Source organism: Schistocerca piceifrons, chromosome 6 (genome assembly GCF_021461385.2).
Source record: "Schistocerca piceifrons isolate TAMUIC-IGC-003096 chromosome 6, iqSchPice1.1, whole genome shotgun sequence".
NCBI classification, from domain to species: Eukaryota; Metazoa; Arthropoda; class Insecta; order Orthoptera; family Acrididae; genus Schistocerca; species Schistocerca piceifrons.
Genome location: NC_060143.1, coordinates 541,237,629 through 541,255,190, shown reverse-complemented (window position 1 = coordinate 541,255,190; position 17,562 = coordinate 541,237,629). Strand labels below are relative to the sequence as shown.

The 17,562-nt window shown below is 38.8% G+C and overlaps 1 protein-coding gene across 1 annotated transcript in view; it reads left to right on the top strand.

The window, feature by feature from the left end:
* LOC124802592 (26S proteasome non-ATPase regulatory subunit 12) overlaps window positions 1–17,562 on the top strand; it is an 83,704-nt gene that overhangs the window by 20,407 nt on the left and 45,735 nt on the right. The window contains exon 5 of the mRNA XM_047263470.1: window positions 3,094–3,230. Within this exon, the coding sequence (XP_047119426.1) occupies window positions 3,094–3,230 (137 nt within the window). The remainder of the gene's footprint in view (window positions 1–3,093; window positions 3,231–17,562) is intronic.

Genomic DNA, 17,562 nt, shown 5'->3' with positions numbered 1-17,562 from the left:
CAGACCCTCTGATCTTGACTATATTCTGTAAATGCCTGCACAGCTTCTATTTTCCTTGTTTCCTTGCATAAATAGGTGAATGCCGTGCCTGGTGTAGTCATTCTTGTTTTTCACTCTGAAAATATAATAGGAAAGTTGTGGTAGAATGTAAATAATTTAATAGTAAAAGAGACCACTCACTGAATAGCAGCCACGGCCCCCTCCCTCCCACCCCTAAACACACACACACACGCACACACACACACACACACACACACACACACACACACACACACACACACTCGCTCGCTCCTACTTTTGCCCCTAACCCCTACATTATACTGGCTGGGGGGGGGGGGGGGGGAGGCATGCACTCACTGTCCCTAGCACCACAAAGAATAATTTTTTATTCTGAAAGCTAGCAAGTTGTGTGTCTGTCAATGACTGAACACTTAGCTGCTATTTGGTAAGTGATCTCCTATACCCTCAGTTATGTACTATTTTAGCCATAGATAGTCTGCTTTTTATTTTCCTCAAACAGCATGCATTTTCTGTCACCTGACTTCTAAGTACCCAAAAGATTTTGCGTGATCCAAGGTCTTTCCTTCCAATGATGTTTTGATGGAAACTTCATGTTTATTGATTCTCATATCTTTGGTTGTTCTTATTTTTATCCTCACTCCCTACTCTTCTGGTATTATTCCTCTTCTGTCATTTCTGTCACTTCTTGTACTGCTTTGGCCGTATGTTTCTTACCATGAATGTTGAAAAGTGTTGATGGCCAATACCCTTTTCTTAACACCTCTTCCAGGGCCCATCTCATTTGTTTCCTCATTGTCAATACTTACTACCACTTCATGTCTTGTGTTCAGTTCCTTTATTAGCTTTCTGCCCTTTCATTATACATGAATGTCTTTCAAACTCTTCAGGAGATTAGTCCAGTCAAATCTGTCCAAAGCTTTTTCTCAGCCTGTCAAACAGATGAATATGAATATGTTCCTAATTACTTCAGCATCATGTGCCATTCATAGCATCTGATGTTCCTTTCTTGAATCTGAATGGATTGTCCACCATGTTTTCCTTAATTTTTCTATGAAAACTTCTGACTACAAGCACATACACTGCCTTTTAATTGTTCACGTGTAATTAATTGTCCTATAATCTTTATTCTTTGGCATTGTTTTTCTAGGGTAAAAGTATGTGAATGGCTTCAACTAAATCTTGAAGTCAATTGCCCTTGTCACATATCGTTTGGATAAAATTTGTCAGTCTACTTAAATACTGCTCCATTTCCCAAGGCCTTTAGAGTTTCAACTGGTACTTCACTGTCCGCCTGCTTAGCTGAATGGTAACATGCTTGCCTCCCATGCAATGGACGTGGGTTCAATTCCTGGCTGGCTTGGAGATTTTCTCCATTCGTGGACTGGGTGGGTGTTGTGTTGTGTTGTCATCATCATTTCATCCTTATCACTGGCACACAAGTCACCCAATGTGGTGTCGACTGAAATAAGACTTGCACTTGGCGGCCGAACTCCCCCAGGTGGGGCCTCCAGGCTAACAGTGCCATACGATCATTTCATTTTTTTGGTACTTCACCACAGTTCATTGTATTCCTCTACTTTAACAGTTTCTGAATGGCTTTTGCCATTCCCATCGTGTTATGTCAGCCACTATTTGTTTCCTTACATTGCAATTCCTGCTCAGTGGTGGTGTATGATATGCTTTCGTTGCATATAATTCTTCAACATATACCTTCAGTACTCACTTGTTCTCTTGTACACAAGCTTCAGCCTTGCATTTTTTGTTGAGTAAGTTCTCTTTGCTGACTTTTCTTGAAGCCTTGTTTGTTAGGTACTCAACTATTGTATACATTTCCATTAATTTTCCACTTCTTCAGTGTCCTTGCACAAAGTCCTCATTCATTCCTTGCTGGTCTGATCAGTTAATCTTATTACTTTCTTTTTCAGCCTCTATACTTTTCTCTTTTTATTAATTTTATAGAACGTACTTCATGTTGTCCATTCTTTCCTATTCTTTTCCTCCTTTACTTCTCTGGTCTCTTCTTCTAGAATTTTCTTCTGACACATTTATGCTGAATTTTCCAGTTTTTCTGGAGTTTGAGAGTAGCGTTTGCTTCTTTTAATGTACTTCAGCTTTGTTGTATGTGCCTGCATCATTAAATTTTGCTCTGAGTCCACATCTGTTCTCAGGAACATTTTTCCTGTTTTGATACTATTTTTGAATATGTGGTTGATTATAACAAAATATATCTGGTATCGTGTTATCACTGTGAGGTTTCCATATATACATTCTTCAGTGATGGTTCATATACCAAGAATTAGAAATCCGGAGGTCAAATTGCTCATAGAAGGCTGTTAGTTTTCACCGATTTTGTTTCTTTTCTTGCATTTACCAACTAAATTCCTTATCTTTCCCTACTATGCTATTCAAGTTTCCTACGTTTATAGTTTGTTCTTGTCCATTTCCATTTTATGTATGTAGATTTACACGTTTTTGTTCATATATTTAATCTATTTCCTTTTCGTCTGTACTGGATATTGGTATGTGAACTTGGACAATCTGCTTATGCTGGGGTGCTCAGTGTCATCATTCCTAACACTCTTTCATTCAGTGACACAACTTACTCAGATTTTTACCATCCATATCATGTATCTGGTGTGCCATTGACCTCAGTAGAAGCATCCACCTTTAGGAATGGTTTCTAGTTCTAGGAGCATGAGTGTGTCCACCATCCTCTCACTACTAAGTCCTCTGAAAGCCTGTTGGCCATTTGGATGGAAGAAGTCTCCTTTTCTGTGGGATACTCAGACCTTGCATTGTTGGACATTTGTAGAATATCTGTGCAGGCATTGCCTACTCACTTCCAGAGGGGGGTGGTATCAGGGTTCTCTCTTCCATCTGTCTAGGACAAAAATCATGTTTCTTAAAGTCTTCAGCACTTCTGATATCTTGTTGCATTATAAAAAAAAAGTTAGAAAATGTGGTGTAAACTTTTGTTGTAAGGGTCATCATGATCTGAGTTGAATTTATATTGCTTCTAAAAATAAGCACTTTTAAAGCAATTAATTAGTTTCTTACGGTTTTTACCTGTAGGTAGAACTTATTCTGGAGCAGATGCGTTTATGCCTGGCCAAAAAGGATTATATAAGAACACAGATTATATCAAAGAAAATTAACACAAAATTCTTTGATGATGAAGGCACACAAGATTTGAAACTGAAGTACTATAGGTAAGCTTTTATCTCATTACAGAAAATTTAAATCTGGAGTGCTTTTAACATAAACAAGTAAGGTTCCCATAGCAAAGGTTATACTTTTGCTTTATTTCATAATTTGCTAAAGATTAACAAATAATTCTGTAAACTAAACTAGACCAAAACTTTATTTTTTGTTTAATGCTTGTAACATTTTTATGCAGCAATTTTATTTTTTTGAGATTGTCAACACAATACTCAAGAAGTTTTGTACTATTGTAATTTTTTACACATTAGCAGACATTACCACTTCATAAAAGTGACTTCTTGGTGATTACACATTTGAGTTATAGGAAGGCAATCATGACCTGTAATTAGTCATAGTATTACCACTGTATCATTCAGTAGATATTTTGGAATAATGTTTGTGTTACGTGACACCTTCGCACATACCGGGTGATCAAAAAGTCAGTATAAATTCAAAAACTTAATAAACCATGGTATAATGTAGATAGAGAGGTAAAAATTGACACACATGCTTGGAATGACATGGGGTTTTATTAGAACAAAAAAAAAAAAGCCTCATATTGCTAGATGCATGAAAGATCTCTTGCACGCGTCGTTTGGTGATGATCGTGAGCTCAGCTGCCACTTTCGTCATGCTTGGCCTCCCAGGTCCCCAGACCTCAGTCCGTGCAATTATTGGCTTTGGGGTTACCTGAAGTCGCAAGTGTATCGTGATCGACAGACATCTCTAGGGATGCTGAAAGACAACATCCGACGCCAATGCCTCACCATAACTCCGGACATGCTTTACAGTGCTGTTCACAACATTATTCCTCGACTACAGCTATTGTTGAGGAATAATGGTGGACATATTGAGCATTTCCTGTAAAGAACATCATCTTTGCTTTCTCTTACTTTGTTATGCTAATTATTGCTATTCTGATCAGATGAAGCACCATCTGTCGAACATTTTTTGAACGTTTGTATTTTTTTGGTTCTAATAAAACCCCATGTCATTCCAAGCATGTGTGTCAATTTGTACCTCTCTATCTACATTATTCCGTGATTTATTCAGTTTTCAAATTTATACTGACTTTTTGATCACCCGGTATTTTATACAGCCTGCTCAAAAATCCCATTTATTGAAAAATTACATCCCACCCCTCTTTTAAAAATGAACGTACACTAGATTTAATTTTGACCATGGCTAACATTTTTTATGTTTTTCTTGTTCTGTATGATGAGCTGAATCGTATTGCTCAGTATTAATACTACTGAAAATCATTTGTATGAACAGAGTTAGTAGAGTGGAACATTTTTGTAATGTGTTATTAGAAAAATTGAAAGTTGTGTTGTGCTGTAAGGCAATAACAACAGCATGGCCGCAGTGGACCAAAGTTTATTCCTCTTGATTTACTGGTGAACAACTGTTGAGAACATAGGCAAAAACATAGAAACAATCCAGGTTCTGATACAAGCAGTTGCTGACAATAAGTACGAATGCAATATAAGGGCGAGTGCCTGCTGCACTGTGCTTATAAAGGGAAAGGTTCCATTAGACTGCAAGTCACATGCCATGCTGTGTACACAAGTTGTGTGGCCCACTGCAGGCGACCTCTTGTGGCCAAACTGAGCAAAAGGCTTTGGTGCAATGTTCAAAGTGTAGCACGTGGGCCGCCTGATGCCGCGGTGCATATCCAAGCATTGTATGCGGGGTTATAGAATCCCTTTCCTCTCATGGGAAGGGTGCTCTGCTGATGCAGTATTCCCCTGCAAATTACCATAAGAGAGGACAAGTGAAAAAGGCACTGGTAGCATCTCGACATTAGATTCCTCGACATAGTGGAGTTACACCGACGGTCAAGACACTGGTTGCTTCTTTGTGGGGGGGGGGGGGGGGGGGCCACTGGGTACACAGATGTCGAAGGCCCGAGGGCACTGGCGTAGCCAACAGCAGAATCACCAGTTGCAGTGATGCACTGCAACTGGTGCTGGCTACACCAGGGCCCTTTACGCTTAGTGCGTCTTCCCTTGCAGCAGGGATGTCCATAGAAGCTGGGACAGGTGCTGTGGGAGGAGGCGACAGCTACGGACCCAAGACTCTCCCTGTTGCGTGAGGGTGCAGCTGGTCATGGTGCCGTGCCACCACTCCTTCACTGGTGTGTACCATACAGAGACAGCATCTGTGGCAGCTGTGGACCATGGAGGGAATCCACTTCAGTTGGTGGCCAAACACTTGAGCACAGACAGCAGAGCCAGGAACAAACCAAGATGAGGACCCTGCCTACAGACATCAGTGGAATGGCATGAGCAGATGCAGGAGAGTGCGAGGTTGGCGACTGTGGAGTATCTCAGCCAGACTCCAGTCTGTCATTGGCATAAACGCATAGGAACTCGAGAAGCATGTCAAGGTGTCATCCGTGAAGGAGTCCACAACGTACTTCTACATTTGAATCTTGAACATGTGTATGAAATGTCTGCCTCACCGTTAGATTGTGGGTGAAAAGGAGAAGCAGTCACATGGCAAATGCCTTTGAGTACATGGGGGGAAGGCGTGAAATACAAACTGTGTACCATTATCTGTCACAAGCGTGCAAGGCAATCCTTCAATAGACAAACTTTTCAGGGGGTCCTGAACCATAACCACGGCTGACATCGAAGGAGTGGCTAACACATGGAAATTTCTATAGTGTGTTGACAACCAGCAGCCAAGCAGAATTTAGGAAGGATCCCACAGAATCAGCATGGATGCTTTTCCATGGACTCTGCAGTCTGGTCCACGGAAAAGTGTAGCCTGCTGTGCTGCCTGTTGGGTGGCATACTAAGAACAGGCCGTGACAGCATGCGCAGTGTCACCATGAATGCTGGGCCAAAACACAAGTCGACGGGCCAGTAACTCGGTACACGAGGACTCGCCCTCCTCAATTTTCCTGATGTAGCAGCTGAAGCACATCCCACTGGAGGCTGTATGGGATCACAACCCTGAATAACTTCCAGTCCATAGCTAAGAGATCACCACCGTCAGATACTGAAATGCGTTGCAGAGGGCAAAATAGTTAAATAAAAGATTAAAAACCCTGCCCAGAGGCCTGTCTGGCCAACATTGCTGAATTGCATAATAACTTAATGCAAAACCATATTTGCAGTGACTTAAGCTGCGATTTGAGAGTATCCTTCCACTGCACATTGCACCTCAGCATCTAAATGAAAACAAAGGAGTTCATTCCAATCAAATGTAGAGTCCTGCCCAGTGAGAAGGTGGGACAGCACATTGGCATTGGTATATTACACAGTAGTCCAAAAATGTATTTCATAGTTGTAGCAAGGCAGAAAGAAAACCCAACAATGGAGGCGGTGTGCTGCTTTGGTGGGCAACGAAGCAGGAGGATTAAACAGTTAAACTAATGGCTTGTGGCCACTAATGAGGTGGGACTGATGCCTGTACAAGAACACATGAAACTTTTGAGAGCATAGTCAATAGCAAATACTTCCTTTTCAACTTGTGAATAGTGCTGCTGAGTGGAGTTCAGCAATTTTGGTGCACAAGCTGTCGGACATTCTGAACCATCAACATATTGATGTGCGGAACAGTCCTGAGTGCATCCTGAGAAACATCCATAGCCAAAACCAGGTGGCAGCCGGGATGGAAAGCAGCTAAACAGAGCAGAACGTAATTTAGCTATCAATGGCGTGAACGCATGTTTGCAGGCCAGCGTCCACTGAAAGAGAATGTTCTTATGGAGCAAACCGTGGAAGGGATTGGTCAATGCAGCCGCACTCAGGATAAATTTTTAATAGTAAGCAATTTGACCTATAAAAACTTGGAGTTCCTTTACGTTTGTAGGGCAAGGCAGAGCTGTGACTGCAACAACATAATGGCGTGAAGGCTGAACACCATCCCAAGAAATATCAACATCCACAAGAAGTGTGATTTGGCCAAGTTGCATTTCAACCCTGCAGTATATAAGACTGAACAAGGCGCTTAAGTTACGTAAATGCTCTTCTGTGGACACACCTGCTAGAAGGATGACAGAGAGATAGTTGACGCATCCCAGAACAAGCCGAAGGACATATTAATTACAAGGAGCCGTTTACAATCCTCATTCAATGGATCCTCTAAATAGGCTTCATACAAAACCTGGCCCCCAGTGAATTTAGCCAATAACTCGTTTGGACAGGGTAAAGGGTAGATACCAGTGGTAGACTTAGCATTAACAGAAACTTTAAAGTCAATGTAGAGGGAAGGCTGACCAGTAGTTTTTTAACAATCACGAGGTGGCATCAGTGACACTAAAAGTGAGGAAGTGTTGCCAAAGACAGTTCTTCGTATATCTCCCGTCTTTGGCCAGGTCGTCATAAGGGGGAAAGGCAGCAGGTACATCAGCAGTTTGGAAGACTGCATAAGCAATGTGGCAGAGAAGTTTGTGGTAGCAATTGTAAGAGCCTGTTCCGCTCAAGGAGAGATGGGAGCACTACCTCCAGGGTCAGAAGAACTGAAGGAGCAAAGAAGTAAACTGAGCACACGAAAGTGAAAACCACACTCAATGCCATTTGCAACGTATTGTAAGACACAACCACTAGCATGGCCACTATGAAAAAAACTTTACCTTTCTTCCATCCACAAGCGAACAGCAGTTGAGAACATAGACATAAACATAGAACCAATCCAGGTACTTATACAAGCAGCTGCTGACAGTAAATATGAACTTATTATGAGGGCGAGTGCCTGCTGTACTGCGCCTGTAAGGAGGAGTGCTCAAGTAGACAGGACAGCGCAGCAGATGCTCAGCCGTGAGCACACGTTGTGTGACCCACTGCAGGCAGCCTGTGGTGGCTGGCCTGTGCAGTTGCTGTTGGCAGACTAGTCAAAGTGTGGCGTGCTGGTGGCTTGAGGCTGCGGAACATGTCCAAGTATTACATATGGTGCTATGGCATAAGTTGATATGGATACGGAAAGAAGGCAACCAAGGAGAATAAGATATATAATGCTTATAAACAATGGATAATCAAGGATGGAATAACGATGTGAATTAGGCTAGGCTCATTGCATAGGGGAGGCATTAGGTGGCAATCTGCATTATTTCAAATTGGTGGGTATTCAGGTTTATTTCAAAGTAGAGAGGGTATTCAGGTATCGGACAAATGCCTTCATCAGAGAAGGACACGTACACTCCTTTTCGTACACATATAACTGGCACTCATGAGGCTACTGTTCCCTCTGGATACTCTGACTAGTTTTAAATGAAGCAGTCTGTAGTTAGTTGCTGCTGCCTCTTTGTGGTCGGTACAAATCTGATCTGTCGTACCGTATTTACTCGAATCTAAGCCGCACTTTTTTCCGGTTTTTGTAATCCAAAAAATTGTGTACGGCTTAGAATCGAGTGCAAAGTAAGCGGAAGTTCTGAAAAATGTTTGTTGGTGCCGCCACAGCTAACTTTTACCGTCGAATATATGTAGCGCTACACAGGCATGCTTTGGAGGCACAAAGATAAATACTGGCACCAAACCCTCTGCATCAGTAAATAAATTTTAAAAAAAGGTGGAAGACTAGCTTTTTTCTCCCCCTCGAATTTCGACCACTGCATTTTCATACATTATCCAACGAAGTAAATACAAATACCGTATTGTCCATCTTCGAATGTAGCAGCATTTCAATGTACTACAAAAATCCGACTGGCAAGACTGTTTAGGATGCTTGTCAATATGGCCAACTCTACGTTCTGAATTTTTTCCTACCTGTGAGAAGAGATGGTTCCTTATAGGAACTTTTATGAATTGTGAATCACATGCAGTAATCTCTTCAGCATAAGAATAATATGAATATAAACATTTCGCCATGTATTCTTTCGTGTTTGCTGCTAACTCATTTAAGTCCTGTCTGCCTAATAAACTGTGAAACTAGAGTGAGACAACAGCAAACGCGGAAGAATATACATATCATGTCATGTTTATATTCGTATTATTCTTATGCCTAATAGTGATACAGTCAGAAATGAAGCACGGCAATTGACTAGATTTTTAAATCTAAGATGAGTCTTTAATTTCAGTGCAGAATGTAATGTTCTAAAGAGGCGTCCGCAAAGATTTTCAAATGGAGAAAATTTTTCGCTAAACTCTCGTTCAGAACATCTTCTATCATACGCTGTCTATTATTTGGTTCTTGTTGATCAGTATCAAAGAAAGCAGCAGTGTAAGTAACAACAAATAGCAGTCTCTTGCCAGTGTTTCGCTAATGATAAGATTCCTCTCTCTTTTTTTAATTGTAAGCGGCGGTAGCATGCACAAAAGCAAGCCATGCAGCGGGCGGCGACAGGTCGTAAACACTCATTATCAGAATGTGACAAACAATGCATGACACAGTAGTGCGACAAACAATGCATGACACAGTACAGTAATGCATTTTCAGCTTAGAGTGACGTAAACACCTATAACAAAGAGAACATCACTTATCAGATCAAAGAAAAATAAGCAATCAATTCAAACCAGACAAAGTATGCAAAAAAGGAAGGGTACCCGTATAAATACGGACGGAGCACCTGACGCATAGCAATGGCTACCTTGTAAAGCTTAACTGCTAAGCTAACGACTCGAACCAAACTACTGTAGCTGTATCATCATTCATTCGACCTAAATTGTCTCTCATATTACAATGGACCAACTTTGTTTCGGTTTGGAGGTGCGGCCTAAAACTTTTCTCTCCCCTTGAATTTCGAGTCTCAAATTTCAGGTGCGGCTTAGATTCGGGAAATTGTTTTTTCCTTGATTTCGAGTCTCATTTTTTCAGGTGTGTCTTAGATTCGAGTGCGGCTTAGATTTGAGTAAATTCGGTAATTCAGATTGTTATGATGAATACTAAAGACTAAAAACAGAAAGGTGGCAGTCATTGGGGAAAAGATAGTAAAATCCAAGAAAGAGAATAATTTGAATTGTGGCAATTTAGGCTACATAAAGAAGAGTACAAAATGTGAAAATTCTCTACAGTACATGCTGAAAGTCATGTTTGTAGCGTCGATTTTAAAACAGGTAAGGGAAATGTGTATGAAGACATTATATATAAAAGTGCTTGATGTTACTACATTGTAACTAAAATTAATTCAGAAGACTGTTTTCACCAGTACCAAAATAAAAATCTGATCTCTCTTTGCATCACTTGGTCATAAACTATCCAGATTTGCTCATCAACAGGAGCATGATATCTAAATTTCTACCAAAATGCCTGTCAAAACTTTAACCATACTGTCTTTTTGCACATTTTTGCAAATAAGCTGCTGAAATGTATTGGTAATATAGTGGTGTTCTCCAACATTATCATAATAATCAAAGCAGACGAAGTGAATTAAAATTTGTGTTGCAGCCGGGACTCAAACCCGTGTCTTCATGCTTGCTAGGCAGAAATGCTAACCATTACACCACTGCAGTACGATGATCAACATTGCTGCATGAACTACCTAACTGAGTGCCCTCCCCAATGCAAACTTCAATTCATTTTTCCCTTACATATTGTCACTACTGCCAGGGCTCTCCGATATTGGCAAGCACCCCAGCATTGGACGTAATGGCATGTGCTTGTACCATTGGTGATCTTATGATCTTATAATTAAATGTGGTGATGTAATGGTTAACATTTCTGCCTAGCAAGCAGAAGACCCAGGTTTGAGTCCTGGCCGCAGCACAAATTTTAATTCATTTTGTCTGCTTCGATCATTATCGTAGATAATAATAAGAGACTTAAATGTCTCTGGGAAACGTTTAATTATATTATCATAATACATTTTTTACATTGCATATGTGTAATCAAAGGCCAGTGGCAAATATTCCGGCATCCTTCAGCTGAGTTTATGGTTCTTCACCAAAACTAGGTCCACTATCCTATTGGGTGTAGGAGTTCCTGTTTCCCATCTGTTTTCCCTTTTTTTCCCCCACCCTACTGCTTTAATTAGTAATTCCTTAATATTATTTGTTGTCTCACACTGTAAGGATTCATTTAGCTTGGACCATTCTATATATTTCAATTTATGTTCTCCCTCTACTGGCCAGTCAACTACATCTGTAGGTGATACTGTAGTAACTAAGTGGGGCATTTCGATCAAAATTTTTGGGAAGTTCCCCACCAAATCGTTCCACTTAGAATGCTGAGTTGTGCAATATATGCGACATAACCTATTTAATTCGCACATAGTTCTTGTCGCCGTATTTGCATATGTTTGGTGTTTTGGGAATAACATATGATCTACCATATCCCAGGCCAGAAATTCTTTACATTGCCTATCTGTGATTTGGGTACCATTGCCTAATAGCAAATTCTTCGATTTCCCTACAAGTGTAAATTAATTATTGTTCAACTTTGACACAACATGATTGGTCATGGCTCTATTCAGAGGCTACAGTTTAACTAACTTTTACCAACATTCAACCACAACGAAGATGTACACCATTCCTTCCCATTGTCAAGCTAGTGGACAGAAGTCCATGGCCACAAAATCTCATAATGCTTCTGCTGTTATGGGGTACCATATATATGGCGTGCATCTTCGAGGTCTGTACTTTAACTTCTAACACATACTACAAGACTTCAGTCGTGTCTAAACATGTTTCTAAAGTAATAATACTTTCTCACGTGCATTGCACACTTCTTTAGCCCAAAATGAGGGTGCCCTAAGTGTATATACCATGTTAATAGAGCTACTGTACTGATTTCATACTTAGTAACCAATTATTAATAATTATTAATATTTTTATATTTATGGAAGCATAGTCCTTTATGAATCTTCCAATCCTTACTGTTGTGATTTGGATTTTGTTCAAAGTAATGAGCATAGTTACACAACACATCATCATTTTGTTGTTCCATTTTTAAACTTTTATAAAGTAGTGTAATACATCGTTCTATCTGTTCACTTTTAGTAAGTAAATTGCAGCGTTACCCTCTCTCCTTCATGTCTACATTAGGCTTTAATCTTACTCATGATGTTGATGGTTCTTCTCGCATGGCATTGTTAGCATCCTGTGTATAATACTTTGAAAATTTAAACTCTTGAAGGAATAACACCTAACGAGTGAACTGTCTATGCAAATTATTACTTTTAAGTAAAAAGCTCTGTATGCTGTGATCACTGTGCACTAACCTTTCATAGCCTACCAATAAGTATTTGAATTTTTTAATGACCAAACTACTGTTAGTGCCTCCTTGATGGTTCCATATTTCCCCTCATGAGTTGTGTTAACCCACTAGTGAACCCAGTTGGACAGTGTTTTGTTCCATTTCCAGTACATATTTCTTGATAGGGGTGAAATGCCAATGCCATACTCTGATGCAACAATAGTCATATGAAAATTTTCTTCAAAGTTTCGATGTACTAGTATTAATCTCTGACCTATACTCTTGTATCCACCACAAGGGTATTCAATGCCTCCTGTGGTAGAAACTTCCTGTAATAACCTATCATTCCAAGCTATAATTTGTTTCTTGTTAGATGGCTCTGGACATTTGCTTATACAGGGTGTATATACCCAGGGCAACTGTAAAATACCAGAAAACCCCAAGAATATTTTTTATTCTGTAAAAACCTGGTAATTTTTTAGAAGCCTGGGAATTTTTCATTGTTTCAGTTAGCAGTGAATTTTTTTAAAAAAAATTTTGCTGGTGAGAACTGAAACTCTAACAAAGAATTTTACTTTAGCCCACTGCTGAAGAATTATACTGCTGCAATTGAACTTAAACAGGAGAATAACACAAAAATAAAACGTAAGTTTCAAAGAAAATGTGCCATTTACAACAACAGAACACTGCAATACTTTGTAACAACAGTCTGTGTTTGATGCATTTTTCTTGTAGACGTCATTTTGATGAGCATGACATCAAAACTGTTTACATTTCTAACAGGTCATGGGAAAACAGTGTGGATGGTGGTTTGAAAAGCATTAGTTTCAAAGTAAATTTCCTTTTATGCAAGATGAATTAAGTTTCGTGTGACTGTGCAATGAATTTCTTAAATTGTGAAGACCAGCCATTTATGCCACCATTTAAAATTTTCCTGGCAAATTTGTGTTTGATATACCTTAAATTGTAACACGTGCTAAAAAAGATAAAGTTCCAAGATTAGCTCTTAATATTTATTGTAGTTCTTTCATCAATTACAAATTATGCAGTAGCAATGGAAGATTAGGTTAAATTCAGTTTTCATTCCACAGACCCAAGAAATGAGATGATTCTTGTGGGTGTGGAACATGTCAGAAAGCATAAAAATATAAAACATTTGAATATTATACTACCCTGATCATTTGGCAGTAGAATACTGTTCGGTAAAATGGAATAGCTAATATTTTCAGAATTAACATGCTGCCAGAATGAAACATTGTTATTCACTATTAATAAGTTTATCATATGTTGTTGTTGTTGTTGTTGTGGTCTTCAGTCCTGAGACTGGTTTGAGGCAGCTCTCCGTGCTACTCTATCCTGTGCAAGCTTCATCATCTCCCAGTACCTACTGCGGCCTACATCCTTCTGAATCTGCTTAGTGTATTCATCTCTTGGTCTCCCTCTACGATTTTTACCCTCCATGCTGCCCAAAATACCAAATCTTGACTGTTGTCACCAAGTGCTGTCAAAACTGAAATCTAACAGACATTTTTACTTAAGCTGGCTTAACCGTCTCTGTTAAGATATTCATCTATAGAGTAGGAGGAGTTGCCTATCAAAAAATCTCAAACTCTGTTTAAACCATGCTTTATCTGAAACTAAGTTTTTAATGGTTGCTGGCAATTTATTGAAATTTTGTGTTCCTGAGTATTGGACCCCTTTTTGCACCAAGGTAAGTGATTTAGGTCTTTATGTGGATTGTTTTTATTCATAGTATTGATACTATGTTTTGAGCTGTTGGTTGGAAATAGAGATATTACTTGCAACAAATTTCATTAAGGAATAAATATACTGAGAAGCAGTGGTTAGAATACAAAGTTCCTTGAACAGGTTTCTACATGATGGTCTTGAATTTACACCACAAATGATTCTTATCAGACACCTTTGCACCCTAAAAACTTTTGCTCAGTTTGATGAATTACCCCAGATAATGATCCCGTATGACATAGTAGAATGAAAGTAAGCAAAGTAGAAAAGTTTTTTTATATTTATATGTCCTACATCTGACATCATTCTCACCGCAAGTACAGACTTCTTTAGGCGCTTAAGCAATTGTGTGCTATGGCCTTCCCAACTGAATTTATTATCAAGTTGTAATCCCAGAAATTTAACAATGTCAGCCTCGTCGATCTGCATGTCTTTGTATGTTATACATATGCTGGAAGGAAACCTCGTACAGGTTCTGAACTGCATATAGCGGGTCTACTCAAAGTTTAATGACATTGAATTGGCGTTGAACTGTTTGTTAATGTCCTTGAAAATTTCTACATCTGTACTTGACATGCTACTTATTACAATGTTTGTATTATCTGCAAACAAAACAAACTTAGCATCTGGCAGTCTAACAGATGAGAGGTCATTAATGTGTACAAGAAAAAGTGATGGAACCATGAGGAACACCACATGTAATTAATTCCCAATCAGATGAAGACGACTGCTTACTGCACAGGTATTTTGCAACGACACCCTTTGTTTCCTGTTAGACTGATAAGACTCAAACCATTTTGCAGCATTGTCAGTGACACCATAATATTCTAATTTACTTAAGAGAATGCTGTGGTTCACACAGTCAAAGGCTTTTGACATCTCACAGAAAATGCAAGTAGCCTCTAATTTATTACCTAATAAATTGAGTACATTCTCACTGTAAGTGTAAATATCTTTCTCTATAGCAGAAACCTTAAGAAATCCAAATTGTAGAAAATATAATTACCCTTGAGAGAGAGAGAGAGAGAGAGAGAGAGAGAGAGAGAGAGAGAGAGAGTGCATGGCAATGAAAGTTATAATTATACTTCTCAGAAATAATCAGCTGCTGCAATGTAAGCTGTGCTCTTAGGATCCTAGCTAACAACACCATTGAGGAAAGAAAGAAAAAAAATTGATAAACAATATTACATGCAAAAGCTTAGCTTTTCTTGTAGCTACATTGCATGTATACTAATTTAAAAATTTACTTTATCTATTTACTGTTACAGTGATATTGCTATTGGCTTACTACATAGTGTGTCCTATGCTCCAAATATCTGCTGTCATTGGCTGGTGGGATCATGTGACATGAGCTGTGATTGGCTGACAAAAGCACCTAGCAATCTCAGCACTGAAGTGCTTCACAAGCAACTATTCTGTATTTGCTAGACTTCCTGTTTATACTTTCTTAATACGAAAATGTACAGCATAAATGTTGCTGCGCATCAGAGATCTTTTCCAAACCGCAGTGCTTTTTATAGTGTCTGATTTCCTAAAGTGCTGGAATACTCTATGCCGCTGTATAAAACCTTCACCATTCAGAGGGTTGACATGTTTTATAGCTGTGAGGGAAAGTATATTGTCACTTACCAGGGAAAAAATGTACTTTCGTCAGGGATATAGCGTATTTTCAAGCATGAAAAAGTGAGTTTTTAACCAGGAAATTTTTTCCCCCACCCTTTGTCTGTGTATACCCCCTGTTATACTGTCTAATCTACATGGATCTAATTTTATACATTCTGTATTTACAGTGTGACTTAAAAACTTACCTTCACTACAACTGAATTGCGTTTTTGAAAGCTTAATAGTTGTTGCATATGCATATAATCTTGTAATAAGTTATCTTACATTTGAAGATGTTCAATCCAGGTTTTGTAAATGATTACCATGTCATCCACATAGACTAAGACATTTTCATGTTGTTCTTCACCAGTTTTTTATACAGTAATAAATACAGATACTGAGATATTGAGCCTGAATGGTAGTACTTTCAAGTGGTAGGCTTGTCCTTTGAAAGGAATGCTGTGTATTTCCTAGACTGCATTTAACTTAAACTGCCAATACCCAGAAGTTAATCCCGCATCTGGCCATCCTGATTTGGGTTTTCTGTGATTTCCCTAAATCGCTCCAGGCAAATGCCGGGATGGTTCCTTTGAAAGGGCACTGCCAACTTCCTTCCTTAATCCATCCAATAAGACTAAATAAGACTAATGACCTAGCTGTCTGGTCTCCTTCCCCAAACAACCCCCCCCCCCCCCCCCCCCCCCAGAAGTTAAGTCCATTGTGCTTCTATAATTCGCTCCTGTATATTTTGACGGTAGCTTGTTAATGACGTGAAGCCTATCCTGTTTTGGTTCTGTGATTTTGTTCATTGCTCTGACAACCACACTGATCCATCTTCTTTTCTGAGAACTACTAATGAATTGTAACAATTATTTGATGATTCTGTTATGTCCCATGAGACTATTGTACTCATTTCTTCTTTTGCTGCTATAAGTATGAGATAGAATTTTGCAAAAAACATTTCATGTGGGTTTATTTTAAGTACTCACTATGTCTTTAATCATCCCAGATTTTAAATAAAAAATGTCTTTATGTTTAATCAATAATAATATTAGGTCTGACTTCTCATGTAGTGACATTCTTGGAGCTTTGTTAACTACATTTCATTATATCTTCGTCCTTAACTTTCATAATACAATCATATATAGAATTCTCTGTACTACTCTACATAATTGTTTCAATAATTTTTTTTCCATTATGCAGGGCCGTTGCATCAAAATGTAATGTCATCCTTGTCTTATTTTACCCATAAGGAAATATTAGTAAACACTCATTAAAATCCAACATAACTTTATATTCTGATAACCAGTGAACTTCTATAATTATTAGTACATTTCACCATAGTATTAACAACATTGGGTATTCAAAGGCATATTCCTGTAGACTAAATTTCACCAACAACTCAGTATGGATTTCCTTACCAGTCGTCCATGTAATCCTTAATATTTTTACCCCATTTACAGGTCATCTAAGGAACGGGTACAACATGTTTTCTGTTCTAATAAGTGTTGATATACTGCATGGGTTTCACTACCAGAATCCACAATAATGATCACTGGGATGGTGCTCACAGCTCCATTCAGTTTCAGTTGTATATATATGTCAAGGCTTTGTTCCTTTTCAGGCAATATACTTTTCCCCATATCTTATCCTATTAAATTAGAATACATTATCTGTTTCTTGTTTTCCAACTGGTTGTGGGGACCGAACTCCTACCCAGACACTTTGTAGTTTTCCCCTTCTGTATTATTATTATTATTATTATTATTATTATTATTATTATTGATGCTGCTGGATTCTGTAGATTGGAATTCCCAATTATCATTGATGTTATTATTGGTCATGGTATTACCTCTCCACTGCTGTATTACTACGTATTCCTCTGTTCATTATTTTCTGCCCAAACATTTCTTG